The 26,894-nt window shown below is 43.1% G+C and overlaps 1 protein-coding gene across 5 annotated transcripts in view; it reads left to right on the top strand.

Annotated features, from left to right (window-relative positions):
• PRKAG2 (protein kinase AMP-activated non-catalytic subunit gamma 2) overlaps positions 1-26,894 on the top strand; it is a 213,367-nt gene that overhangs the window by 72,034 nt on the left and 114,439 nt on the right. For 4 of the 5 annotated variants that reach the window (XM_032098701.1, XM_032098710.1, XM_032098718.1 and 1 more), the window contains one exon: positions 5,626-5,905. In XM_032098701.1, the coding sequence (XP_031954592.1) occupies positions 5,626-5,905 (280 nt within the window). The other variant, XM_032098738.1, reaches the window with a different exon arrangement.

The raw sequence follows: 26,894 nt of genomic DNA, 5'->3' as shown, positions 1-26,894 counted from the left end.
TTGTCTCTAATTGTGTTTACTGTCCCTGTCGAGGATGGTGGGAGGTAATTCCTTTTCTGTTACTTGCCTTTCAAAAAATTTTTAAGTGAAGAGGCAAAATAAAGGTCAAATAACTCACTGTTGTTAAAGCAAACAGAACTCCATAGTGCTCCATAAATGTTCTCACTATTCAGAGTTGGAGAAAAAGGGAACAGAGCTCAGGAGCATTTTATAACTTTCACTTAAATTCAGAAGTATTTTGAAAGGCTATTTAGATTCAGCCCATTTGTATTTGACAGATTATTTTTTCAGCCTGTTCTGAGAAATGAAACTGAATTTACCACAAACTGAACCTAAGCCAGAGATTTTTCAGAGAGAGCATCCTCTGGGGAAGGCTGTGTGCTCAATCAAGGATCTGTTGCTGGAGCACCCTTGGCAGGAGAGCAGAGGGGATGGCTGTGAAGAGGTGCTGCAGCAGGGGCACAGGCAGTGCCTGGATTTCCAAAACAGTCTCTACCTGTCCGTGGTCAGGGTCTTCTCAGCAGAGCTTGTTCATTTTTCTGGGCATGTAGCTTTGGCAGGACACTTCTCTTCCCTGCAGTTCAGTGCTCCTTAAGTTCTAGGTTGAGACCAGAAATTTCTTCTTAGAGAGGACTTTATCTGGCAAAAAAAGAGGGATCAGATTTCCAGTATAAAACAAAGGAACAAAAATAACAATGTTGGGAAAATTTCTGCCTGTGGCAGGGCTGAAATGGTGGTGTGAGGATGATGAGAGACCAGTTTGTGGGGAAATATGAATAGTTTGGTATCTTAGCCCATTGCACTGGGGATTATCATATGGTAGTGATTAAGTGTTGTGCACTTCAATATTTCTTGTGAAATAATGAAGAATTGCAAGCCAGGTAAGAAAACAGATAAAGGAAAAGATTGGTATTGAAAGGATGAGTGCTGGATGGAGGGACAGAACTGGTGGGGTTTCCCCAACAGTCCTGGGTCTTTGCCAGTAAAGCTGAGACAAAAAATAGAAGCACAGTAACCAAAGTTGTTGAAGGTGCAAAGAAAGGTGTTTTTTTAATCATAGGGAAGGATCTTATACAGGAAGACCCGGATGACCTTCAGGATGGATAATTCTTACCAGCACGAGATAAAAGGTTGTTCACTTGATGTATGTTAACCAGAGCAACAAATAAAAGAGGTCAGGGAGTGTTCTCTTCACCTGAAGATGAAGGGTTTGGGCACAATCCTGTTGAAGAGCCAAACTCTAGGCTAGGAGAAAGGAAGAAGAGATTAGGAAGAGAGAAAGATTCCATCATCCAGGTGAAATGACAGGGGCAGCTTTCATAATCTTATTCCTTTTAGTAAAATCTTCCAGAGCTGCTTGACTTGGGGCAAGTGCCCCACTATCACTTTATATTTCACTCAAAAAATTGAATGCTAAGTTTACTAAATGCCAAGCACTGTGAGACGTGTCTCATTCTGTTGCTTTGTTTTCAGCAGTGGATCGTTCTGGATGTATTTTAGAAACATGCCTATGATTACTTAGTGTGTACAACAGGGCAAAGTCTCTCCATGGTCCCCAGCCAGGGATCCTTTTTTGTGCTCCAAAGCACGAAAGCTGATAGCAACTTAGAGCATTTTAGGAGATACTTACTCAGTGCTGTGCAAGGTGGCCAGTTCAGCCTTGAACAAGTGCAGTCAGTCACTACAACCAGTGCATCTGATGTAGCACAGGCTCTGCTCTGTTGCTTCACCTCCCTGGGGAGCAGATTGCTCTAGGCTGAGAGTAGGGTCACCAAGCTGCTAATTTAGCCCAAAGCCAGCTCCACTGTTCGCTGCAGGCATAAGGTCAGGGGCTGACATTTCTCTCCAACATAAGCAGTTTTAAGGTCTAAGGAGTCCAGGGTTGGGCAGAGAGCTCAAAGATCCCATATATGCTCTGCACAAAGCCAACACAGGAAGTGTTTTGTTGTTGGTTGGTTGGATTTTTTTAATTAGGTGAACAATCCTAGAGGAAGTTTTCAATTTGCTTGATTAGATTTTATTTGTGCATTTATTAGTATTGTACTTGTATTGTGAGTTTGGATTCCTTATCTCCAAGAGGCCAATTATCTGTTTGGGATAAAATGAGCCATATCACTGTGAGCGTTTTTGGTTTTTTTAGGTGTGTTTTATATTTCTGCCCGTTCTCACTTTACAGCTTCTCCTGGACGAAAACAAACTGATTAACAGTGGTTACTAATGTGAGAAACCAGGGTGTAATACTTTTATTTTGCTACTACAGCTCAGCTGGGGGAATAGTTATTTTTCCAAGGCACATGTGGGAGTTTTCAGCCCACCTGCCTATCATAGCTTCAGGAAATGAGTCCAAAAAGCATGAAGAACAAGCTGATGAATGATCTAGCTGTGTAACCTGCCTCTAGCATCACTGCCAGAGTTGTCACACCGAGTCTGCATGGGATGATGGGGTTTATTCCACAGCAAAGATTCTTCTTCATTCCCAGCTGAAGCATGAAAATGAACATTGTCTTACGACTTTTGGATATGCTGTGATAACTTGCTGCTGATTTTACTTGCAGAAGCACCTAATAGTCTCTTTAAACTTGCAATACATTAGCCACAAATGATATTCTAAGCAAGCAATGCTGTTGTAATTCCCCAAGCAAAATCACAAGTGTTTACCCACCGTGATGGTGGGTGTAACCTGTGTGTAATTAACAGGCTGAGGAAGAATTCAATGTAGTAATTTCCTTTAATTTGGTAGTGTGCACATGTGTATTTAGCAGTGTGCCCCTGGTGCTCTGACAATTAATTAATTCATCTGCCTGGCACAATGGAGTGAAGGCAACTGGTTGTGATTGCAATAAATAAAAACACCCCACTGCTTCTGCTCAGAATTTGAGAACGATTTGCTTTTGTGCCTGACTTGCATGTACAAGGGAATGCTGACCTTTTTGACAAATTGTTGTTTGACACTTCACATCTCTAAAATTGCTTTAGTGTGTAAGGACACCATAGTCCTTTTGAAGTTACTCCTATCAGTGTGTCATTTTAACCAAACAAGCATGCAAAAAAGATAACGTGAAGCATTAAGGACAGTGCCAGAATGAGCTCCTTGGCTTTACAAATGTCATGGCTTGTCATTTTAGGAAAAATTATAATGAACTTATCATCCTGGAAACACACCTAAACTACAGTAGCAGCAGCAGATTTGTACTATTATTAAAATAAACTAGAAAATGTTCTTATTCCTCACTTTCAGGCAGTAGATTTGGCAGCAGACCTGTTAAAATTGCAATGCAGAAGGAGGTGCCATTGTGCTACTTGGTTGTTTCTTAAACTGTGTAGTTGTGAAGAGAACAAGGCATAAGTAGTCTCAGGTGATTTACAGATGATATTTTAGTAAAGTTAATGAGCTTTTATGAGAAAGCTATCACTTTGGAACTGTTTTACCCATGACAAAAGTGCCATTTGTTTATTAGTTTCCTGTAGTGTAGTTATTATTCCAGCTCTCCATTGAGGCACTGTGCCCTATTATTCTTGATAAATACTCACTTGGAGACAGTCTGAGTGCTGGAGGACTTAGAGTGGGAATAAAGGAGGTACAGTCCTCATGGCAGAATAGATGTGTAATTCGGATTTTCAAGACTGCACACAGCATCCATGACAGAGCTGGGAGGCAAACCTGAGCCTCAGGCAACTGCATTAAGCATGAAACACTGCTTTTTTCTCCTCTTGTGGAGACTGTCCAGAGTCTGTTGTTGCTTCTGGTAGTTGCTGTTGCTTCAGTTAGAACTCACTTATCTTTTTCAAAAACTTCCCCTTGAGGGCAACTGCTCCCCTAACTTATCTGTAAAAGGACACGTGTATGTTTGAGACATTTTTGCCCACACTGTCAAAAACAGGAATTCAGGTATAAAAAGTTGTTCTGTCTCTTGTCAGACATCTCTGTGCTGTGCAGAGGAACACAGAGCAGAATTCATCATCTATCTAACCAGGGCTGTGCTGGCACAGGTCTGTGCCCCTCCTAGTGACCCACGCTATTTGTGTCCATCTCCCAGACCAGGTGCCACTTGCCCTTTAGGTTAGAAACCTTCCCAAAAGGGAGACTGTAATCTCTGCAGGCCTTTCTGCAATTCCACACATCAGGACATGCTCCAGGTCTGTCCCACCCCAAGTGGAAAGAGGAGCTGGTCCAAAGTGCATTGCAGAAGACAGAAAGAACTACAAGAAGTGGGACCCTGGGTTATGGAGGGAGCAGCTGTTTGGCCATTATGCTGCTTGTACATATTTCTACAAGTGTTTTGGAGCTGTGAATAAACATTATTTTGAAAAGAGAGTTATTTGCATGGATTTTAAACTCAGCTGACCATTTTTAGCTGGGTTCATACACACAAGCCCTTCACCAACCCAAAGGAGAGCATGTGTGCCCATGAGGTTTCCTTTCATCTAAATAATCCTAATGCAAGATGCTGTTTCTCCCTAAAATGACTCCCGTGGCAGCAATGCCCTTACCTAACTGGACTGACACACATCAGGAGGCATCTTCACAGGCAAGAGCTGCTGCCTGCTCTATCCCTCCTGGTTTGTGTTGAGTAATTGGGCAGAGAGGAGCAGGCATGCAGAGGGCTGTGGGCACATCCACCTTGGCCTTGGCTCAAGCATTCCCCAGTGACCTGAACCCCACTGCTGCCTTCTGCCAGGAACAGAGCCCTTCATTCATGAGAAATGCCCCCAGCTAAAACAGCAGCCTTATACCCACAGAAGTACTTTGTGCATCCAGAAGGAAATAAACTTAATGTATAGCCCAGGCACGTGCAAATCCCACAGACATTTTGGGTCAGCTTCTGTTAATTGTATGGGGGAAGAATTTGATCTCTGCTCCTTTTTTTTGTTTGTTTTTCTGTGTTCTTTTCTCTCCCTCACTGGGTGAGCCCGCACAGTGCAGAGCTGTGCTGTGCTGTGCACAGATATTTACACTGCTGGAAAGCCAGCAGAGGTCCCAAAAGGGATACAACTGTTAGAAAGGTCATATCCCAGCTCAGGTAATTAGCAGGAGCGTCGCCACACTAAAATGGTTCCTCTATTTTTGGGATAGGAGGTGCAATCCCACAGTTGTGGCTGTGGCTGGCATCATGGAGACCTGTCAGGCACTTGGGGACTTGTGTGCTGTGCTGAGTCACATCATGGGATGGAGGTTTAAGTACTGTGGGTGGGTGCTTAAATTCACGAGGAAGACTTTGGGGCAGCGTGTTTCCTTAACCACGCCCATTCACCGCCTTAAATAAACTCATTGCCAGTCATCTTTCATTTGTCCAAGGAAGGAAGAGGTATGTGTAACAAATAAGAGCAGTAGAAAAATTCCTGCATTATATGTGTGATAATAAAATGTGTGCACACATGGAAATGGTTTTGTGCAATTCAGGGTGTCTTTAAGAGCAAGGGGGAGCATGAGGCCAGAGAGGTGACACACACACACACCTGCATGTCAGTGGAGGCAGGTGCTGGGGAAGGTGAGCTCTGGCTAATCCACCAACCCAACAAACAGGAGTTGCGTCTGTTGGGACAAGTTCAGAGATCCTCAGAGGCCTGAATTGAACTGAATTAATGGTGATTTTTCTTTTTTCTTCCTTCTTCTCTCCTCCTCAGGTGGATGAAAGCTACTCAGCTGGCAGTCCTTCAAAAGGCATTTTCTCAAAAGGTCTCCAGAACCGACCTTCCAGCCCCGTTTCTGCCCCTGTGAGATCCAAACACAGTCCTGGCTCACCCAAAACAGTGTTCCCCTTCCCCTACCAGGAGTCTCCCCCACGCTCCCCACGCCGAATGAGCTTCAGTGGGATCTTCAGGTCCTCCTCCAAAGAGTCTTCCCCCAATTCTAACCCGTCTACCTCTCCTGGGGGCATCAAGTTTTTCTCCAGATCAAGAAAAAGTAAGAAATTGCTCATGTTATTTCAGGAAGATACACGGTACCCCTGGGCTTGGCCCATTCTTTACCTGCGGTAGTGAAGTAAGTGCAGATGAGGCATGTGCTAACTGTTCGTTATCTCTTTCACTGACCATGTGTTGTGGGTTTCTGACTTGCTGGCTATTAGGTGTGACTTCTGCAGGGCTATGGACACCTCAGGGGCACCTACCAGGGCTGAGGATGGAAATCACACTCCTAAGCTTTGCTTAGAAATCCTTTGTCCATGTTAGTGGGAGTTTTCTGGGTGGTTTCTCCAAGGTTGGTTGGACATCAGTGCCAGGACATGAGAACAGCTGGAGACATTCTCGGGATGTGTGGTGGAGGTGGGCACTGACATGAGGTCACTCAGGAGTTACAGGTTCTGTAGACCCCAAAGGGAATTTCAGCTGTGTTTTTAAATTGGTATTTCTTTGTCCTGTTGTAGGAAGGGAAAGCATCCTTTACTGGACAGAAGTAAATTATATATGTTTCCAGTCAAATGAGCATTAAGGGGATATTTGAGCTCCTCTGCAAGAATATGAAAGGCATAGCAAACCTTCATGTTTCAGAGCAGTTACTTTGTACAGCTTTATACTGGGCACAGATTTTAGCTTTTCAGCAGCCTGTGCGCTATTAACCACTGCTAGAACTCAGAAATGATCAGGATTGAGAACGTGCTTCAATTTTAAAGCTTTCTTACTGAACAGAGGTTCCCAGTGCTGGTCAACAAACCAGACCTGCTCTTCACAAGGGGTTAGTGACTGTGGGAAGGAAGCAGAGTTACAGGGGAAAGAAAGGAATAATATCTTACCACAGAGGGTGCTGGATTGTCAGACCAGAGTGAGTTTTCAGTCTGTGAACAGAAGAGATAATGTTAAATTGTTGGCAAATCTTCTGTGACGATGTAGGTACAGAATTGGTCATGCATATACTTGTGTTGGGCTGTGTGTTTCCTGCAATGTATTGATAGTTTTCAGTGATTTTAAATAGTAGAGAGGGACCTTCTTATTTTTCTTCATGAGAATTTCTCTTAAAAACCTTGGCTTTGATCAGAACAAGTCATTTCATAGTGACTTGTGCACAAGAACACACCAATACAAACCAATATAGGATTTTTCTTTACCAGAAGTGCTGCTGAAGGTTAATTGAAATGGTATCTTTTCCACTCCTTGCTTCTCTCTAAAGCACCATCAGGAGATTGAAAGTAGGAGTCTGTGCTTCTGAAGGACTTAGAGAAGGCTCTAAACATCTGTTCAAGGACATTTGTTCATCCCTGCTTGAAGTTCAAGTGTGCTTTTTACGCTCCCCTCTTGTTCAAACTTGACAATAATTAAAATCCATTTAAGCTCTTCTTGCTAGTCCACATAGATTTAAATATTGCCCCTAAATATTGGCAGTGTTCTGCTGATGGAGTACACAGAGAGGGGCTCTCTGCTGCATGAATAGCAGCAATTTAGACTGCAGAGCAAAGCCATCCTGGGACTTTGTAATCAACTTATCTAACCAGCCAGCACTATTTAAGTCCTAGCTAGGTACAACAGAATATTAAATAAAGGAATCTTCCAGGAGTCAGCAAAATCCTTTTGATAAGGTCACATCACTGCCTCAGGACCAGGCTTGGAATGGAGCCATGCTATATTTGAGCTAACAGAAAATACCCATGACCCTGCTGCTCCGAGAGCCTTGCAGGAATTGCCCTGGGCTTGGGTGCTTGTGGTCTTTTGTTCCTAAGGCAGGCAAGACAGCCTCTTGGAAAGAATGTGCTGATTTTAATTGGTGTTTAAATTGATAACTCTTCTCTTTCCACAGCTTTTGGCAAAATAGAACATTTCTTACCATGCTTTCACAGCATTTAGCTCTCTTACAGAGGGTCTAATCTGTAAGGTATCCTAATCTGAAGGTATCCTTCACTACCATGTTAAAGTAGGTTTTATTCAGAACATGCTAAACGGGGCAGTAATGAACTGCACTCTTAGAGTCTACTATATTTTATTAACTTTTATAGGATTTTATTTAGCAAAACCCTTTCAAGACTTCTGGAAAAGTATGGGTTAGCATTTCTGCTGTATTGTTATTTTTTTACAAGCAATACTTCTGCATTCTGCTACTTTGCAAATAGAGTAACCCTATGTACTACAGAACAGTAAGTTAATTGGTTGTGTGCCACTGAAAGCAAAGTCTCTGTGGCTTGAACAGCATTTCCTGAGAGACAAGACTTCTTAGATGCTCCTTAGACCAGATACCTCAGACTTTTGCAGAGATGCTGTGCTGAAGAGCTCTGAGAAGAGCTAAGCCAGCACATGGCTCCACATTTCTAAAGGTGCTTAAATGCTTCACTGCTCAAAATTGTCACAATTTATGTGATTAAAATTCCATTTTCTCAAACAGCTTGGGATACCTGTGTAAAAGTGAATGGAACTCAGGTTGCTTTACCAGTTCTGAAACTGTGAGTGCATTGAGATCAGCTGGACTTGCTGCGTTTGCCTGCCTTTACATCCCTGCTGGTGCTGGGTTAATTGCATTAAAATGAAAATTAACTCTGTGCTGGACTGCACTAGGAGGATCACCAGCAGGTCAAGGGAAGTCATCCTCCCCCTCTGCTTGGTACCAATGAGACACATCAGCAGTGCTGGGTCCAGTTGTGGGCTCCCCAGTACGAGAGAGGTGGGGACATACTGGTCCAGCAAAGGGCTATTGCACTGCGGTTGCTGCACGTGGTGTAGAGGGAGGAAGAAAAAGGAAGAGAAGCCTTTGTGGTGTCTTCCTAATGGGGTTATGACAAGACAGTGCCAGGCCCTTCAGGGATGGCCAGGGAAAGTGCAAGGGTCAGTGAGCGAAACGCCAGGAATGTGTAGGAAAAATGTCCTTGGAGGGGCTGGTATGGCAGCAGGGGTCCAGAGGGGCTGTGAAATTGCTGCCCTTGCAGATTTTAATAAATTGACTGGACTAGGCTCTGAGCACCACAGTTTAAAGTTGCTCTGAGCAGGGATCAGACCAGAGATCTGCAGATGTCCCTCCCAGCTGTGGCTCTTCTGGGAAACTCTGCACTTGAGTCTTCCCTTTGGGTTTATAACAAATCTGTATTTTATCCAGGCAATCAGCAATTAAAAAATAAAAAGCATCAAATAAAAGTTCACAGGGACCTGGAGTTTGTTTTTGTCCCCACTTTATCTGAAAGGAGTCTGTGCTGCACTCCTTTCCTGTCATCATGAGCAGTATGTGGGGGAAAGTAGATGCAGTCTTTGTTTTAAATAACATACCCCGTCTTCCCTCCACTTCCTACTCCCACACATTGTTCAAAACATAGACTAACCTGTTACTCTGCATATTCCCTGTTTTTCTTGGAAGCAACTTCTTCCTTGCTTGTTTTCATTTTAAAGACTATGTGTGGTATTCGCAGCTCTTGCTTTCCCATGTAGTTGCTCTTTTCCCAGCTATGTTATTTTGCCTTTTGAATATACACAGTTTAGGAAGGGCTGGGGTAGGACAGTGTTAAACCAGAAAGTGATTTGCAGATGTGAAACTTAAAATATTTTCCACTGCAGGCTGGGAGTTTAAAGGTTTTGCTCATCTTCAGTATTTTATCACTGGTTTCGACAATATCCAAGAGCTCATCTTTGTACCTTTTCTCTTTGGTTACCCCAGTTCAGTATCTGGTCATAACCCCACAGGTGTGATCTGACAAAAGATTTGCCTTGGAAGGCAAAAATACCTTCCCACAATATGTACTTGGCTGCCAGCCACTTCAGGTAGTTCTTAAGTACAGCTTTGAAGCAGTAAATGGCTGGTTGGGGCTTCACATTCAGCATCCCACCTTTGTAGCAAATCCACCTCAGCCCCCTCTGGAAGAGGCTCTGGAGTGACCTTTTTGGGCGAGGTGTGTGCTTGGCCACTGGTGCAGCCCCTTCAGTCTGAGAAGTTCCCTGCAGAAAAATCCAAGACAGCTCTTTGCATGCTGGGTTTCTGCACAAATGCTCTGAAATTTAATTATCAGATTTATTTAATTTTTCATTTATTTTTTGTCTGAGAATTTCTTTGCAACAGCACTGTTAGACTGACAGCTGAAAACTGAATATGGGTTGAGGGTGAATTAAGCCTGGCTTTGAGGTAGTGCAGAGGGCTTCTTAGTGCTGTTCCCCTGCACTGTGATGCTTGGTAGATGCATCCCCCCAGTGCTGCCCACCTTCAACCTCCCAGAGCCAGGTGCCTTCTGCAGGTGGAGATTGGCTCCAGCACCTGGAACCAGAGCTGGCTTCAGCCTGCAACAGTCCAACACTGTGTGTGTATATCAAAGGACAGGAAAGGTGATTGTGATTAATTGGGATGAACTGGAAAATATTGGACCTGAGCATGACATCACAGCATAGAATAAGAGATGGATACTGTCCTGGTTTTGGCTGGGATAGAGTTAATTTTCCTCTAGTGGCTGCTACAGTGCTGTGTTTTGGATTCAGTATGAGAATAACGTTGGTAACTGCACTGGATTTGTGTGGCCAGGTTTTGGTGGGGGGGGGGGACTACAGGAGTGGCTTCTGGGAGAAGCTGCTGGAAGCTTCCCCCATGTCCAACAGAGCCAAAGCCAGATGGCTCCGAGAAGGACCCACTGCTGGGCAAAGCTGAGCCCATCAGCAACAGTGGTAGCACCTCTGGAATAACATCTTTAAGAAGGGGAAAGAAATCCTGCACAATTGAGGATGTACAGTTCAGTGCCACCACCAGCAGCATGGGCATGCGAGCAGCCATGGAACATTAAAATAATTACATTTTAATTGGATATGAAAAAATAAGTGAATTAATATGACCTGTAGCTTGCAGTAGGCTTCCACAAAGCTGACACTGATTCCACAGGTTTTCTTCAGGGACAACAGGAGGAAAGGGTGAGTGAAGAGGTGCAAGTTGAAGTTTGAGGTGCTGTGAAAAGTGATTTCAAAATTGGCATTGTGGAACTGCTTCCCAGTTTGCTTTAGGTTGGCTCAAAACTGCATGAGCTGCTCTCATGAGGCACAGCTTGGGACCTGCTGCTCCAAGACACTGTTGAGTCCTGGCTGCAGTGGGAGGGCATTTCCCATGTGTATCACTTTTGTGAGAGGTGTAATGCTGGGAGAAAGCAGTGACACATCTCAGTAAAGCAAATGGAGGTGATCCAAAGTAAACACTGGAGGATGACCTGCACTGGGAAGAAACACAATGCAGATGACACTTTTCTTGTGTGAGCTCTCCCTTCACAGCCAATACAGGTACTAATAAATGAGAACAGCTTTATTTCACCAAGTGGAAATTAGGGAGCTACCCCTGCAGATAGGCTAAAACCAAGTACCCTGAACACTTTATTAAAAATAGATGGTAGTATGAAATTTCAGTCATTAAAATGTAGCTTTTCTGATGGGTCTGGGTGACCCATTTGAAGGACATCAGTGCTGCTTCCCCTTCTGAAACAATCAGTTCAAGTAACAGCAGTACTCATGACACATTAATGATGCTGTCAGTTTTACCAGCAACAGGAAATCAGTTAAAAGGTTTCCATTGACCTGAAGCCTTGGGTTGTGGTGCATGGGAGCAAAAGATAAATTTAGCTCAGAATTAAAGGTTGCTTATGGAACTTTGAATTGAAGATTACACAGCTTTCAAACACCTTGATGCTGGTGGTCAGATTTGAATCATGGTGAATTTGCACTGTACTTGAGGAAGGAAATGTTTTTCAATATAAGGTTTTAATGTTCTGCTTCCTCTTAATAATTTTTCTCCTCCTGAAATTCAACCCTATTAACTGTGGTGCCTAAAGTAATCAATAAGGAAGACTCCTGGTGCCCCCATAAAAAGGTCCAGATGGTATTTTTTTCCAAAAGACTGTGAGAAGAAAGGCAGAATGGTTGTCATATACCTTATTCATTCGAATAATTTATTTTCTTGGAGAACATCTTGTGGTTAGACAATGCCCTCTGAGAAAAGCCTGTGACTACTAATTTTTACCCATAGATGGAGCAAGTAGCTCTCATTTGCAGTAACCCAGGAAAGAAATTGGGAAAACCCTGCCACACTGTTGCCAGTTTGTGCTATGATGCCTTGAAGACCTTTGGATTGTGGCTGATCTCTGCTAAAATTTTTCTTCAAGCATTAGACTGAAGTTCATCCTTTCCCAAGATTTTACTCCATATTTGTGGTATTTAGGTAACATCTTGGAGTGAAGTGACTTTAGTCCAGGACAGGCTGCTGTGGATGGATGGCTGCTGGGCACAGACATTTCATGTTCCCTTTGGTCGAGCTATTTCCCACCATCACTCTTCAGGAATGCTTCCCTGCAGAATGGCACCATGCAATGGGGTGTCCTTCCTCGTGCCGGCTGCTGCAATCTACATTTGGATTTTTCTTTGCTAAACCAACACATTCCTCCCATAGTCTGGGAGCCGCCCAGCCTTCGGAGCACAGCTGCAGAGACCCGTCAATTCCAGCCCGCACCAGGACTCTGAACAGCTGAGGCCACTCCATTTCCAGTTCTTTTCTCTTGTTCACAGTCTCCCAGCTTTCTGAATGGGCAGGCGGGGGGGATGCCAGGGGGAAAGGGCAGCTGTGATTTCTGGCTGTGACTACTATGCAGGACAAGGGTACCAAGCTGGGGAAGGACAGGTCCACCTTGGGAGGGGGATGTAGACTCTTCCACAGTCATCCCATAAAACCTGGGAAAGGAGAAAAGCTGTTTGTCTTGCTTTATTTTTCAGTACTGGTATGCAAGGACATCTAATCATCCTTTCTGAAGCTTGCTTTGCCCTCAGAGGCAGACAAGAGGACCAACACTGTTCATTTTGGTCTCATCTACACTAGAAAAATGACTTTTTGTGGACAAAATGTGTCAGCACTGCTGCAGCTGAGCTGGTGCTGCACACATGGCCAAAGACCAGCCACGTTCAGCACCATTTCTCCTGCCAGTTACTGACATCTGCTGTCAGCAGCAGATGATTTGTCTGCTTAGAATGCACCTATGGTGATTGTTCTTAGTTTATTTGGAGATATCTTTCAATGTGCTTCCCTTTTCACCTTAGTTTTCCATGGTCAGTGTTGTCTGCATGGGGGGAGTACATCCAGTATGCTTTTATATTCCTGCCCTCTCTGTCTAGGCAAGAAGGATTTTTCAGATTGTCTTCAAATTCCTAATGATTTATATGCAATCATTAAAAAAAAAAAAAGGAATTTTTTCAGTCTCTAACTTTCATTTGGGGGGTATGGGACAGACCTGCGACCAGATTCATTTCCATTTTCTATATCTTTCCTGGGGTTTCAGCTGTGGAACATACTACAAATAATCAAACTTTTAAATAACAACCAAAGTAGTATTTCTTGTGATGTATGGACAAGACCTTAGTTTAGTATTTGATCTTTTAGAGACTGCTGCTGGCATGAAGGGGAAATAGAAACTGCAGTTTGAGCATCTCCAAAGGCTGAGGAACTGCTGCTCTTCTTTGTGTCTTTTGATAAAAGATGCCTGGAGGGCATTGCTGATTGCAGGTGACTTTTCCCCACAGGCAAGAATGTAAGCAATACTAAAGCTAAAGAGAGTTTTTTGCCGTCTTAAGCTGTCTAATCACAGGAAATCATTTGGAAATAAATTATTGGGGAAGTTTTTGAGGTTGTGGGCTGTTTATATTTAACTATCTGTATTTTACAAATCCAAGAATACATGTAGGAGCAGACTTTCAATTGTATGTCCATTTTCCATTTTGATCAATCATTTCAGAATTTGGTCCCTAAGCAAGTATTTGTTTATAAGTGCTGGAGAAATCCTATTTATTTTAGTAGGTTTGTTCACACATTTAAAAGTACACTTCTTTTTCTTATTCTAAGTGAATGTTTGTCATAACTCCACTGAAAAATCATTGTGCATCCAAGCTTTTTTGCTATGTGGTTGGAGTCTGGAGGAGTAATAATGACCTAAGATATGAGATCCAAGCTTTACAGATATCATGGGTTTTCAGCTTCTTAGATAAAGTGCCTGGAGAATGCCTCAAAAATGGGCTGAATAAAAATGATAAATGTTGACTCAATCGGTTTTCTGATCTGGAAAAATATGTAATGAAAGAACCTGATCACAAGGCAGGAAAATGCATGGATTGAGGAATAGTGTGTGTAGTAGAGTGGGTAAAATACTGTTAAATCCCAGGCTGAGGCCAGCTCTTAAGTAGCCCTTCTTGGGTCAGTGTGAGTGATGACTGAGCTTGGTCTGATTTTAAGAATAAAATAAGCCCCATAAAAATGATGGTAAATTGCTGTGCACTGTGAGAGTCAATAGGGCAAGGAGCTGATCACTATCATGTCTCAATTAATGGGCTTTGTGGAAATGAGCCTTTGCTTTTTGCAGCCTTTGGGGCTGTGAAAACATCTTGGAGGAGAGCCCTCCTGGTAACCAGTGGTTTGACTGAGAGGGTTTTATAGACTTCACGCAGACTCTGCTACCTGCCCACGTGGTTTTCTGGATTTGTTCCCTGCTTTCACATGTACATTTTCCCATGGACCATAAAGCCAACTGAAGGTAACATTCCCTTTTGTATGGCAAGTAACCACGGGCAGGCACTGCAGTGTCACAGCTGAGCTGATGAACCTTCACATGAGCTTCCAGCAGCTGCTTTAGCAACTCCTCACTTCCAGCAGTCACTGGCAGAATCCTGAACTGGGCAAGGAGAACCTGGATCATCTATTTGGATTCACTCAGGGGCTGGAACACTTTCTATTTGTATAGTGATCATCTGACAGTGGAGTTGTCATTAGCCCATTTGATCTGTACAGCAAATTTAGAAGCAGGTTGGTTGGTACTGGGAGGAAGAAATGTGGAAAAGCAAAGAGTAAAAAGTATAAAGCTCTGCATGGTGCCAGGTTTAGGATTTTTTCCCCCATGGCCATACCAAGTCAAATAAATGTCAGTCTGAATTAGGAGATCTAGGAGGAAGCCTTTTGTAATTGCAGTTTGACAGAGGTAAAACTTTTGTGTAATTCCAGCCTGTGTCACTGATCTAATTCCTGTTCTCTCGAATCTGTGTACTGCAGCTGAATCTTTCCATGCTGCTTTCTCTTTGACCAAAGTGAGCTCATGTTTCCTTTGTCAAAGCCAAAGAGAACAGAGATGCCACTTTTTAAAATTCATTAGTTTAGGATTTTCTAGCCCAGTGAGTTAATTGATTTGAGGTTTATTGTGAGTAGAATAATAAACACATCAGCTGGAGGAGGCTAGAAGTTCTTAGTTTAAAATGACAGGCAAGGTCTTTTACTCATGTCAGAAAACAGGTCTTGGGTCTAATTTTTGGACACTGATCTATGAACAGTTCCCATCCATCAGAACCTTTCAATAAATTTGTTTGATAATCCATCAAAACTTCTGACAAGCTTACCTGGCACAGTGTGGGATTTACTGAATGAAGGACTGTGCAAAGGACCCAATTCAGGTTTATAAAAGCCTTTTATTACTCACAGGCACTCACATGCATGTTAGCCAGAGGTCCAGGCTCCCCAAATTTTGCACCATTTTGTGATTTGCCCTCTCTCTGCTGCATCAGTGTTGTATGAAATGGTTTGTGCTGCTAAGTGGGGGTGTGTGGATGCTCCACAAAAAAGGTGCAAAGGATGGGGCAGGGAGATGAGAATTTGTGGGGGTACAGTGTGAAGCTGGAGTAAGCAAAAATGTTGTCGTGAATGTGATTTTGAGAGTAAAGCCCTGAATAGAAAACTTTCTGAAGGGAAGATTTTGGTCTGTGGAGTCATCTCTGATTATACATCTCTGGCAATAATCTGTAACTGGTCTTCTCACACAGTGCTTCCCCTTTGGTCTGCTTGGGTATTAGAATTTGTTATCCAGCTGAACAACTAAACCAGTGTATCTACAGAGCATTGCTGAAAGATCCAAATGTCAGAAATTAACTATTTATGACAATCCTAAACCATTTACCAGTGGTGACTGCTAAATGACAAACCTAAAGCCAGCAGAGACCTTACAAAGGTCCCTATGCCTGGGATCTCTAAGATGGATCAATAGACTCAACCATCCTCCCACCAGGGAAAGCTGGTTCTAGAAAGGGCACCAAGTGTTAAATGAAATCTAAATTTTCCTATTTTAGTTTTAAAACAAAACAAACAAACAAAAAAAGGGTTGTGGATTTTTTGGTTTTGATTCGTTGTTGTTTTGGATTTTTTCTATACAAACTTTCTGCTATGCCCTTTCCTTCTGCAGTTCACACAGTATTTGAAGATTCTTCTCTATCTTAAAATAATTCTTGCCTTAGATGATGAAAATATTAATGTGTGTAGTTGATATGTGAAACAAGTACTCAGAGCCTTTGATCATCAACCATCAAAACACCTCAGTTCTTTAGTTAGATTATTTGGAAGCTTGCCTTGGGTTTCCTGTAAGCACACCTTATTGGTTGGCAGCTGTGGTGGGTTCCTTTGTAGTTTGTTTCTTGCAGCATCTGCTGCTGCTTACGTCTCTCTGAGCCCCAGATGGGAGCGAGTGCAGGGCTGGGAGCCCTGTGTGGGCGTGTGACACGGCGCTGCGGTGACAAGGGCGTGGGAGCAGCTGCTCCAGACAGTGCCACACTGTGCCAGCCCAGACTGCACCTCCCTGGCAGCTCCTACAGGATTGTGAAACATAGGTGCCCTCCTGTGGGCATCCCACTGCTTCTCCTTCTTGGGTGGAGAGGCTGGGATTGCCTTGTCTGCCTGGAGGTGCTTTGGCTTAGGTTTTGAGCAGAATGCTAAGAATCTTTGACTATGCTTGCTGTTGTTTTGTTTTGTTTTGCTTTTTTTTTTCACTTCTAAACCAATTAAAACATCAGGGTCTAAAAGCATCCTGCCCTCCAAACTGTAATTTCAGCATTTGTTCAGGAAATCAACTTCTCCTCCCCTCATCCCAGGAGAGTTTGACGTTGCCCTCAGGTCAGGATATGGCCCTCCATATCAAGGTAGACATTTAATTGTGTTGGTAAATGCATGGGCCATAATACAATTAATTTTTGGCTGGGGAGCACATGTGAAGGTAAGCCATTAATCAAATATTCTTCAACAAACACTGTTTGTTGTTTGGGAGTACAGAGCATTTCATTTCAGGGTCACTGTGAATGTAGCTGCTTCATTGCCTGCCTGAGCTGGGCAGAAGGTCTCATGTCAGATTTGTTTGCTTAACCTCAGTATAAGGTTTCCATAGCTCTTCAGGTTTACAATCTTTCCATGAAGCTGTTCAATGGCAGAGAACTGCACTTGGCAACCTGAGCTGTAGCTCCAGCAGGATGATGCTGTTTGCAGTAAAGCCTTTGCTCCAGTTCCTCTCTCACACTGATGTGGCCTGCAACACTGAGCATCCAGAGGCCAAAACTGGCTTTAATCCATGTGAAATAGAGGTGCACATCCAAACTCTGCAAAGGTCAAGACTTTCTGGAGAGAAGGTGAAAGAATTTCACATGAGCTAATGCTTAATACAGGAGCAAGAGTGGCAAACAGTGCCCATGTGATTTATTCTGTCTTTAGCATCTGTATTAGTGCTGCCTCCTTTGTGTGTGGTAGAGAAGGGGTGAGTTTGGCCATGTTCAGTGCACCTTGAAGGATTTCTGAAAGACAAGCACCAATGGCAGCTGAAACATGTATCCAGGTGATAGAAATGGGCTTTTGGCAAAGGAGTCCTTGGCGAGGCAGCACCAGCCTAAACTCGTTCAGGAGAGTGAACCTCAAAAATAAATGAGTGGTTAGCTGAGTTTTTTCATCTTTTAGAAGGAAGTATTGCCTCTTTCAGCAAAGCTAGTTAAAATGTGCTTCTACCCCTGTGAAGATCAAATTCTGCTCTGTTACGTGTGTTTAAATACATTGGATTTACTATGTCTGACTTTTTCAGAGTGGCACAGGGGAAGATTTGATCATTGGGCGCTGAACACAGTGAAACAATTTCCAGACTTGGGTGCCTGAAATTAATAGTATATATCCTTGCTGAGCCATTTAAGCCAGTTGATCTGAAGAAAAAAGCAAAGACCTTAAAAAAAAAAAGAGAGAAGAAAACCAGAAATATTTTGGCTAATTTCAGCAATATTTGCTCATCACCCCAATAAAGGTGGTGAACAATAAGCAGTAGTTTCCTACATAGGGAGTCTAAGCTTTGCAGTATTGGGTTTTGTCCTTAAAAGCCAGAGGAAAACTCTTACCTCTAAAGCAATCAAAGGGATAAATAGTAAGTAGTGAGGAGTATTGCTGATCTGACATCTTGTATATTTGCTGGTGTTCACAGAAATCTTTCAAACAAATGATGGGGATTAGTGCAAACCCATTTGCACAGCTGTCTAGATTTTGTTGGATCAGAAGCCCAGTCTGCAGAAAAATAGGTGGATTATCAGCAAATTCTTCCTAATGGCAAGGGAAGACAGGTAGGGAGAGATGTTCTAAATTTAGAGAAATGGTCAAATCCATGGCTGTGGAGTGACAGATTTGGGCTTTGTTGCAGATGTTAAGAACATTTTTCTTTTTCCCTTTTTGTTGTTGTAGAAACAAAGACTAAAAAAGAAGCCAAGATTTAGCATTTGTCTTAATTTCAGTAATGTATTTAATGAATAGCCATGCCTTTGGGATTCCTTTGTGATAGGCCAACTTTAACTTGATATTTGTTTAAACAAAGTGGACTTACACTCTGGTATTATCCAGGCCACTGGAGTGAAGAATGTGTAAAAAATACTAGATTATGAAAATACAGAGAAGAAGATTATCATGTCTTATTTCTGCGTGTTATATGGAACAGCTGCATGTAGCAATAGTCACACATATCCATGCTGTCAGATAAATCCTGAAAGATAAGGCTCTCCTGATTTTTGGGTGGTGTGGGGGGTGTGTGGAGCTTCTGTTCAAGGGAGATATCATCAGGGGGTTTCTGCCCCATGCTGATGTGTCGCTTTTTCATTTGACCACAGAGTTTAGGCATGATGGAGAGAGTTGAAATCTCAGACTTTTCTTTAAGGGAGAAAGCCCCACTGGACACCCAAGGATGGTGGCTACCTTGGAGTTGTCCCCAGCCTCAGAGAATGGTGCTGGAGGAGCACGTGGCTATTCCAGAGGTGAAATTTGGGGTAAGGCTCCTCATTCTCTATGGCTGTGCTGAGGGGCTGGAGAAGCTGTGGGTGGCTGCAGTCCCCTCAGTGACCCCAGAGAGGTTGTGCAGCACCCAGGAGGCCACAAGTTAGAGAAGAGAGGATTGAAAACCCTTTGGAAACTGGCCTTAGGTCAGCTCTTGTTCCAACTGCAGTTTCTTGGCATGGGTTTTGTTATTAAAGACATGTCACTGCAATTAAGTGGCATTAAAGTCAACCGAGCTGCTGCTGAGGGCTGAACAGAAGTCATGCTGCTGTTAAAGTCACCCATCATTTTGGGAGGAGCTTTGAGGCAGAGTGTTTGGAGCTTTGTTTGGAGAAGCTGGAAGCCACAGTGGCTATCACAGGAAGCTCCTATAGCCCCTCGGTTTGGAAAACCAGGATATGGGGACAATGAACATTGTCAGTGGAGGAGCTTACAAAGCAGAACATGTGAAAGATCTGTGCTGCAGAATGGGAAACTTACATCCAGTGCATGCAGCTGCTTCCCTGGAGAGCCCAGGCAAACTCAGGAAGGGGGAATGCCAATGGAGCATGGACCTACAGCAATGATGCTGGGGCTTTAGCCATATTTGTCTCTAGGCAAGAGAGCCTAGAGGGGATCCAGCTGCCCTGGGCTGGGCGAGGGCTCTCACCTGTGCTTGGAAAGGAGAATTGGAGAGTATGATTCCCAGTATTCACACCATCATTTTCACCCCTTTATTACATTTTGTATTTAAGAAGATGTGTGCAGCTGGGCACTTGTGCACAAGTGTGTTTTCAGCAGGAGCATCCTGGCACTGCCTCCATGCACTGACTTTTGCATCTTCAAACACATCCAAGTGCTCTGATGGTTCCAGCAACATCAGACTTGGGGAAGGCAACAGCAAAAGGCATCACCACAAAATTAGCCTGTTGAGTCATCTCCAGCCTTTCTTTCCTCTGCCTATCACTTTGTCCATTCCAGTTTTAATGGTGAAAAGGAGAGACATTTTTAAGAGCTGGTTTCTGCTTCAAGGTTTCCATCTATTTTTTGTCAGGGTGAAGTTTTTCCATGTAAAATTTTTTGACAGTGCTTAAATTTTAGGATTTGGAGTGCTACAACAGGAAAGTGTCTTCTGCTCCCCACAGAGCTGTTGAAGCCAAGAGTGTCCAAAATCTCACATCTGCTACCACAGTAATGAGAGGGAAAACAGGATTATGTTGAATAGATGAACCTCACATGTTCACACTTCGTTGTGCTTGGGATCAGTTGGGAAGAGTTATGAGATTGTGGTTCATGTTCTTGTTGCATTCAAGCTTTATTTATCCTTCTGAGATGATACAGTCATGATGTTTAGTGTTAGAATATATGGATTTGTTAGGTTTTTTTTTAATGAAGAACTGGAAGAGGAAGGAGAGTATGCCCTTTGCTTCAGCATGGCTAAACCGAGTCATTCCCTGCTGCAGAGGGGCTCTGCAGGAATGGGGCACTGATGTTTGGGATGGCATTGTTGAAAGACCTGCTTGCATATTCAAATCCTGTGACATTATTAAATAAATAAATCAAGTGACATTAAAGGAAGTATCTGAACAGCACATCCTTTCCTTTGGAAAATAACCCTGCAGGGTGCTGAAATCTGCTGCTGTGGGGCACCAGGATAACTGTGCATCATTCCTCACTTGGGAACCATGTCAGGGACCAGACTGGAAAAATTGTCTGCAGTGGATGTTTTTTACTTCTCTGTCATCTAGCTGCCAGGAAGAGGAGTTTAGTGCTGTATTTTGTATATGCACTGTTTCTGTTTCTGCATGAAGCTCTCTTAAGTCTTTCCAAATTCTTTACCATAAAAGATAATAAAACACTACAGTACTTCATTAAATGGCATCCAGAACTCTTCCAACACTAAGGCACAAATCAGATTGGGAGCAGGACAGCAATAACAGGAAAGACTGTGGAAAATTCACTTCCCTTTGGAGTATCTGGATTTTTGCCATCAGAGAAAACCTGGAATCCATCCACTGTAACAAAAAATTAGCAGGTACTTAATAATGTACTTTTTTCCCAAGACTCCATGGATACCCACCAGTAATGATTTACTGTAAGCACTCCATGAAAAGCAATGTTAAATCCTGCTGCCTTCTGCTTTGGAGGTCACAGAGAGACAGCTGAGCAAATCTCAGCAGTGGCAAATACAAGGCATGAAATACTGTCACTGGGAAAGAAGGAGCCAAGTCTTAATCACATAAGCAGATTCTCATATACTTTTGCCATGATATTTTATAAAGTGTTTATATAACTGAAAAGATTAACCTGGAGGAAAAAAAAAAAGCTAGAAAAAATATTTTTACGGCTTCTTATTTATGGCTTTACTATGGTTGAGGAATTAGTTTGCGTTTTACAAAGCCAAAAAGTGGGGGAGGAGAGAGAAGGAGGGATCTGAGTAAGGAGAGATATTTGCACGGCTCTCAAAATATTAAAGAAAACCTAAAATCCCAAGGAGTTACTTCTGTCAAATGCAGACACGCCGGCAAATCCGAGGCTGGAGCAGGACTCAGTATCCAGGCAACGTCAACATTTTTTGTTAAGCTACTGCCAGTGCCACTGACAGCTTTTGCCATTTTATGGTCACATTAAAAAAAGAAAATGCCTGACATCACTGAAATTCTTAGAAATTACTTTCTTATCCATCCAGCAGATGTGAGGCTCGGCGACACACGGCACATGCACAACTTGCAAAAATTCCGAGGGAGAAATCCTGTGATGAGTTCATGGCTGGGAGCTTGTGTTTCTCTCTAGACCTGGCACTTCGTTTCCCCAAAATTTCTTATCCTCTCCCTTGGACACAGATACTTGCTGTGGATTAGGGAAGGAATCGTGTTCAATTAAGCCCTTTATAAACAACTTCTGCCACTTCACTGAAGGCTGCAGGATTAGAGGAGCCCTTTGCTGTGCTAAAGAAGCCTCCATCTCTTCTTTCCTTGTTCGTTTTGCGTGGTGCAAAAGCCAAGGAGGTAAATGAGGTCAGGAACTTAATGAATATGCTAATAATGTCAATATATGAGGAGAAGAAGCCCTTGCTTTTGCAGCCTTAAAGGGGTAAGGTGGGACTGGTGGGCACAGAGCAGTGCAGCCTGGTGGGCTCAGTGCTGTAAAGAAAGGACACTGGTTTGCCGTGTCCTCGGAGAACTACAAGTGGTTTTGTACTGAAGTTGTTAACACAGTGAAGCCAAAACTTTTCTTGGAGCTGAGCAGTTAAAACTGTTGAAGAGCCAGCTTCATTCTTCACTGTGGACCAACTCAGGGAGCACTGAGTGCTCTCCAGGCATGGCTGCGTGTTTTGTGCCCTTGGAGCAGAAAGTAAAACCATCTGTTACTTTGGGAAGTGCCTGGTGACAGCAACCAAGGCAAGGTTGTGAAGACACATGGAGCTTTGCAATCATGGAGGGGCGTAACACAAAAACCCAGTAAAAACTTGCTGCTGACGTGAAGATGTTGAGCTCGCTGCTGGCTAAGTAGCTAAGCACATTAGGAGGAGATGCACAGGGAGCTGCTGAGCTGCAGAAAGTCCTTTGGGCTCTGCTGGTGCCCCACACGTTCCCTCCCACGCCGGATTTGTGCAGGCTCGATGTGGCAGGTTTGTGCAGGCAGGGGGGGTAAAGACTGGGACAGGAGCATCCCCTTCTGCTCCCACTTTCCCCAGAGCTCCGTCCATGACCCTGAGTGGATCTTCTCCATGTTTTGGTGAAGTTTCATTAATTCATGTAGTTCAAGAGTGTGAATTTTGTAGTAGGTGACTGTGAATAGGGAGGACTGAAGGGTGGAGGGGGAATTTGAAGGACTGACTTAGGCTGCTGGTGTTGAGGGCTCTGATTCAAAGATCAGCAGGACCTTCCTAGTCAGTGCTGTGCTTGGCACAGGAGCTAGTGTCATATCTTTTAACATGTGCAGGAAAAAACCCACTTGGAAATTAATTTAAAGACATCTTGACAAGCTCAGTTTTGCTGGCAATGAGCCTGGGTTTTGCTACTGAGACCAGTGGAAGTTTGGTCTCTTGGGTTGAGGGTTGGTGCTTTCCACCCTGCACTTATCCCACTCTGAGCAATTCCTGAAGACACAGGAATTTTGCTGTTTGCCTTTGAACACATAGGCTTGTAATGGAAATAGGCAGAAAATAAACATGAAGGAATGCCAGAAACCTGTGATCACTGTAAAAAACTACTTCATCTGCTGTGGGTCTTTATTTTCTTTAAGATTTTTTATTAACTTTCTGGTTAATAGGAGTAGAGAAGGGATTAGTCTAAGCATGAGACTCTTGCAGTGCAGTAACATCTGAAAGCAGATTTTCATCTGAAGCTCTCACAGAGGTGATGTGAGTTTTCCCTGGTTGTGCAGTTGCCTGATAGCAGAGTTTAGAATAAAACCAAAGTCTATTAATGCACTCAGTCACATTTCAGTGCTTCTTCCTTCCCTCCTCTGCCCTGTCAGTATTTTATTATGACTAGAAACAACCTACTTGATTTAAAGGAATATGTGGCTTGGAGAAGTAATTTCTGTTTGTGTCTGTTAGCACAGAGGTTTTAATATTTTTTTGCTCCAGTGACGTGCTTGCAAATGAGCTGAGGGTCAGATTTGCCAGGCTTTATTGCCAGCTGCCAGGTGATGATGGAGTGGGGTTTTTCCACAAATATGTAATAATAACAAAAGTGTTCACTCTGAAACATGGGTAGGTTTTTACAGGCTGTTTTAGGCAACTTTGACTCTGAGAGCCGGAATTGCACCAGGTGGGATTATGGAAAGCTCATAAGCCTGGGTTAGAAATGCGCCCATGAGAACAGAGGCACCTGAGTGAGGGACTAAGGATGCAGGAGGCTTTTGGGGCAGACCAAGAAATTCAAGAGTCTCTGCTGCTGGATATATGCAGAGCTCTGTGACCATAACACCGAGTTTCTGCTTTGTTTCTTGATGTGGAATTTAAGGATTAGTAACATGAGAGCTACTTGGTAGAGTGCTTTCTACTTTAAGCACTGAAGCCACTGCATGACCCTTGACAAGATTTGGAGACCTGATGGCTCTCTATAACGAATTCAGGTCATCTGTGGTACTATTTTAGATCATTTTAAAACTACTTGACAAGGTACAAATAGTATTGTGATTAACCCAATGTATTGCTAAGCTAAGTCACCACTGAAAGAGATGCCATGATTCCAGAAGCCTCTCCATTTGAGGCTCAATGTGTTTTGATGAAGTGAACAGGGAAAGATGCTGGCTGCAAATTACGTGTCAGCTGGGATATGCCTGAGCACTGGTCATGATTCATAAGGGGATCCTAAAACATAAATGACCAAGGAAGCATTGTGCAAGGAGTGACAGTGGTGTTGCCTCTTCCCCGCTGTGTCTCTGGCTTTCAAGCAGATCTCCAAGGACGTGGCTGACAGCCTTTTCAGTCTCTATTATTAGCTGTTGTGAAAAGTTTCAAACTATTTTTTCTCCTGTCAGGTATTTTGTGTTGCAGACTGGCAGAGTTGGCTTTTCCAGGAATATTCTCTTGCTGCCTTGTAGCTCCCAGGTTTCCAGTCCTTCTGTCATCTTGAGGCATAAAGACTCAAAGCTTTCTCTAGTTCATGTCTGTGTTGGTCCCAGCCAACCCACTGAGATTTTTCACACAATCCTAAAAATAGCAACTCTGAACTTTACAGCACTTGGTATTTTCACTCATACAATGAATGAACAGAGAACTTTTCACCACCCAAGCTGTTCCACACTATCCTTTGATTCACTGTTATAATAGGATTGTGGCTCCCACAGTCACAGCAGCTTTTTAGCTGGATGCTGTGGATCCTTCTTTCCAAGTTATCTGTCTGCCTGTTACACGAATTGGTAGAATCACCAAGAAATGGGAAATACTTGGGTGGTTTCTACATCACTGTAGAGAGCAAAACAATCCAGTTTTCCCTTCCATGTCCACTGTCTCTTTCTTTATCCCTTCTGTACCTTTGGAGATTGTTAAGGTGCTTCTGTACCACCTCAAAAAGCTTCAGGGTCTGTCTTTCTCACTGTGCTTTCACCTCTTCTAAAAAAGTCAGTGAAGTTCCTTTTGCTATCAAAATTGCTCAGTTTGATCTGGGTGCAAAGAATCTAAAAAAAGCCCCATTAAAACAAACAATAACAAAAAAACCTGGAAAAAGAAAGCAGAAATATTTTCTCTTCCAGACCTCATGTGTGAGATAATATCTGTTTTTTTTTCCTCTGTATTCCTCTCTCTCCTGGCATATTTGGAAAACTAATTCTGGTAAACTCTTAATGAAATGACCACCTCATAAACAGAGTGGTTTAACACAGCATGAAAAATATGTCCTTGCATAGAAGGACCAGAGCCATTGAGTCCAACAGACCCCTGTCTTGTTCTGTTCCTGGCCAGCCTCATGCCAGAGGAGGTCTGCTCCCTGCTGCTCAGGGACTTCTGGAAAGTCACTTCTCCCTGTGCAAAGAAGCTTCAATCCATGGCACTTAGCTCCCTTCTGCTGAAGGTGAAGAGGTGCTGTATGAGATGGAGCTGGTGGTGGTTCCTGAGATGTTTATCTTGAGAAGTTAACAGAGCTGGTTTGCCAGTTGTTCAGTTATTATGGCATTAAAGCATGCAAAGCACTTGGCTTTATTCCTTTGCTTACAACTAATGATGCTTCTGAATCATTAATTTGTAGCAAAAGGAAAGGTAGAAAATAAGGACAGATTTTGCGGGTTTTTTGTGGACTTTTTTTTTTTCCATTTAGGTTTTTTTGGTGCAAATTTGGGGGTTTTTAAATCTTTTATTTTTTTTAAAGGCCTGATGAAGGTCTACTGTATTTTGCTAAGGATGGCTTGAACAAACAGACGAAGGGAGCTGCTGCAATGCAAAAAGACTGTCCAGGGGGGTGGATTTCAGTGCAGCCCCTGTCTGCATACAGAGGATTCCTCTCTTTCTATTATATTCCCCTTGCTGGAGCAATCCCACTTGTATTAAGAATGTGGTGTTGGGTGATCTTGTAGGAATTTTCCCTCTTGGCATTATTCCTGTCTTTAGCCCACCAGGACGGAGTCCTGTGTGATGTCCTTGGCCATTGATGTAACCAGATTGGCAGTGGCTGTATAATTAGTTGATGTCCTTCCCATGGATACCCAGGCTAGTCCTTGGGATTTCGTGAGCTTTGAGCTTGAGTTCAATGAGGAGTTCAGCTCACTGCTACAAGACCCTGCTTTCACTGCCAAAAAAAAAATTGTGGCAAGACCTATAGGTGACTTCATCATAGGTTTCAGGTTCTTCTGCACCATCACAGCATCAAAGAGCAGGAGAGCCACACGTATACTCCTTGGCCCTGGAGATTCATAGGGAATGTTTCATTCCTCTAGAAGTTGCTGATCTCTTGCAGCTGAACTATGAGGTCCATTTTTAATCAGTGAAGAACAGGAGAGTCATCAGTGAAACTGCTGGAGCCAGGAATGGGAAAGGCTTTTCAAGCCTTATTGAAGCATTTAGCTTTTCAAGGTGTGGTTCAATTTTCTCTTCAGTCAGCATTTCTGTGTTGTCTCACATCCCTAACAGGATGCTGCTGACCACTGTGTCTGACTTTATGTTAGTAGTACATATATAACATACATGTCTTTATTTCACCCACTGTGGCATAGGAATGGGTCACTTTGGGGTGACTGCCACCCCAATGTTGCAGTAATCATAATTTTGTATTGTAAGAGAACACTTAAGATTATTTTCAACCAAAAATAGCAGATAATACTATTACCAAGCCAGGACAAGAGTCTTTTATTGTCTTATTTTGTATGTCAGCAGATTTCTGGCTTTTGCTGTCAGATTAGTCTGCTTCTTGCAGGGAGCAGAGGGATACAGGACTTGAAATAGCTGAGAAATCTCATAATCCCA

This window comes from Corvus moneduloides, chromosome 1 (genome assembly GCF_009650955.1).
Source record: "Corvus moneduloides isolate bCorMon1 chromosome 1, bCorMon1.pri, whole genome shotgun sequence".
NCBI classification, from domain to species: Eukaryota; Metazoa; Chordata; class Aves; order Passeriformes; family Corvidae; genus Corvus; species Corvus moneduloides.
The sequence above is the reverse complement of the archived record's forward strand: the minus strand, read 5'-3'. Positions and strand labels throughout refer to the sequence as shown.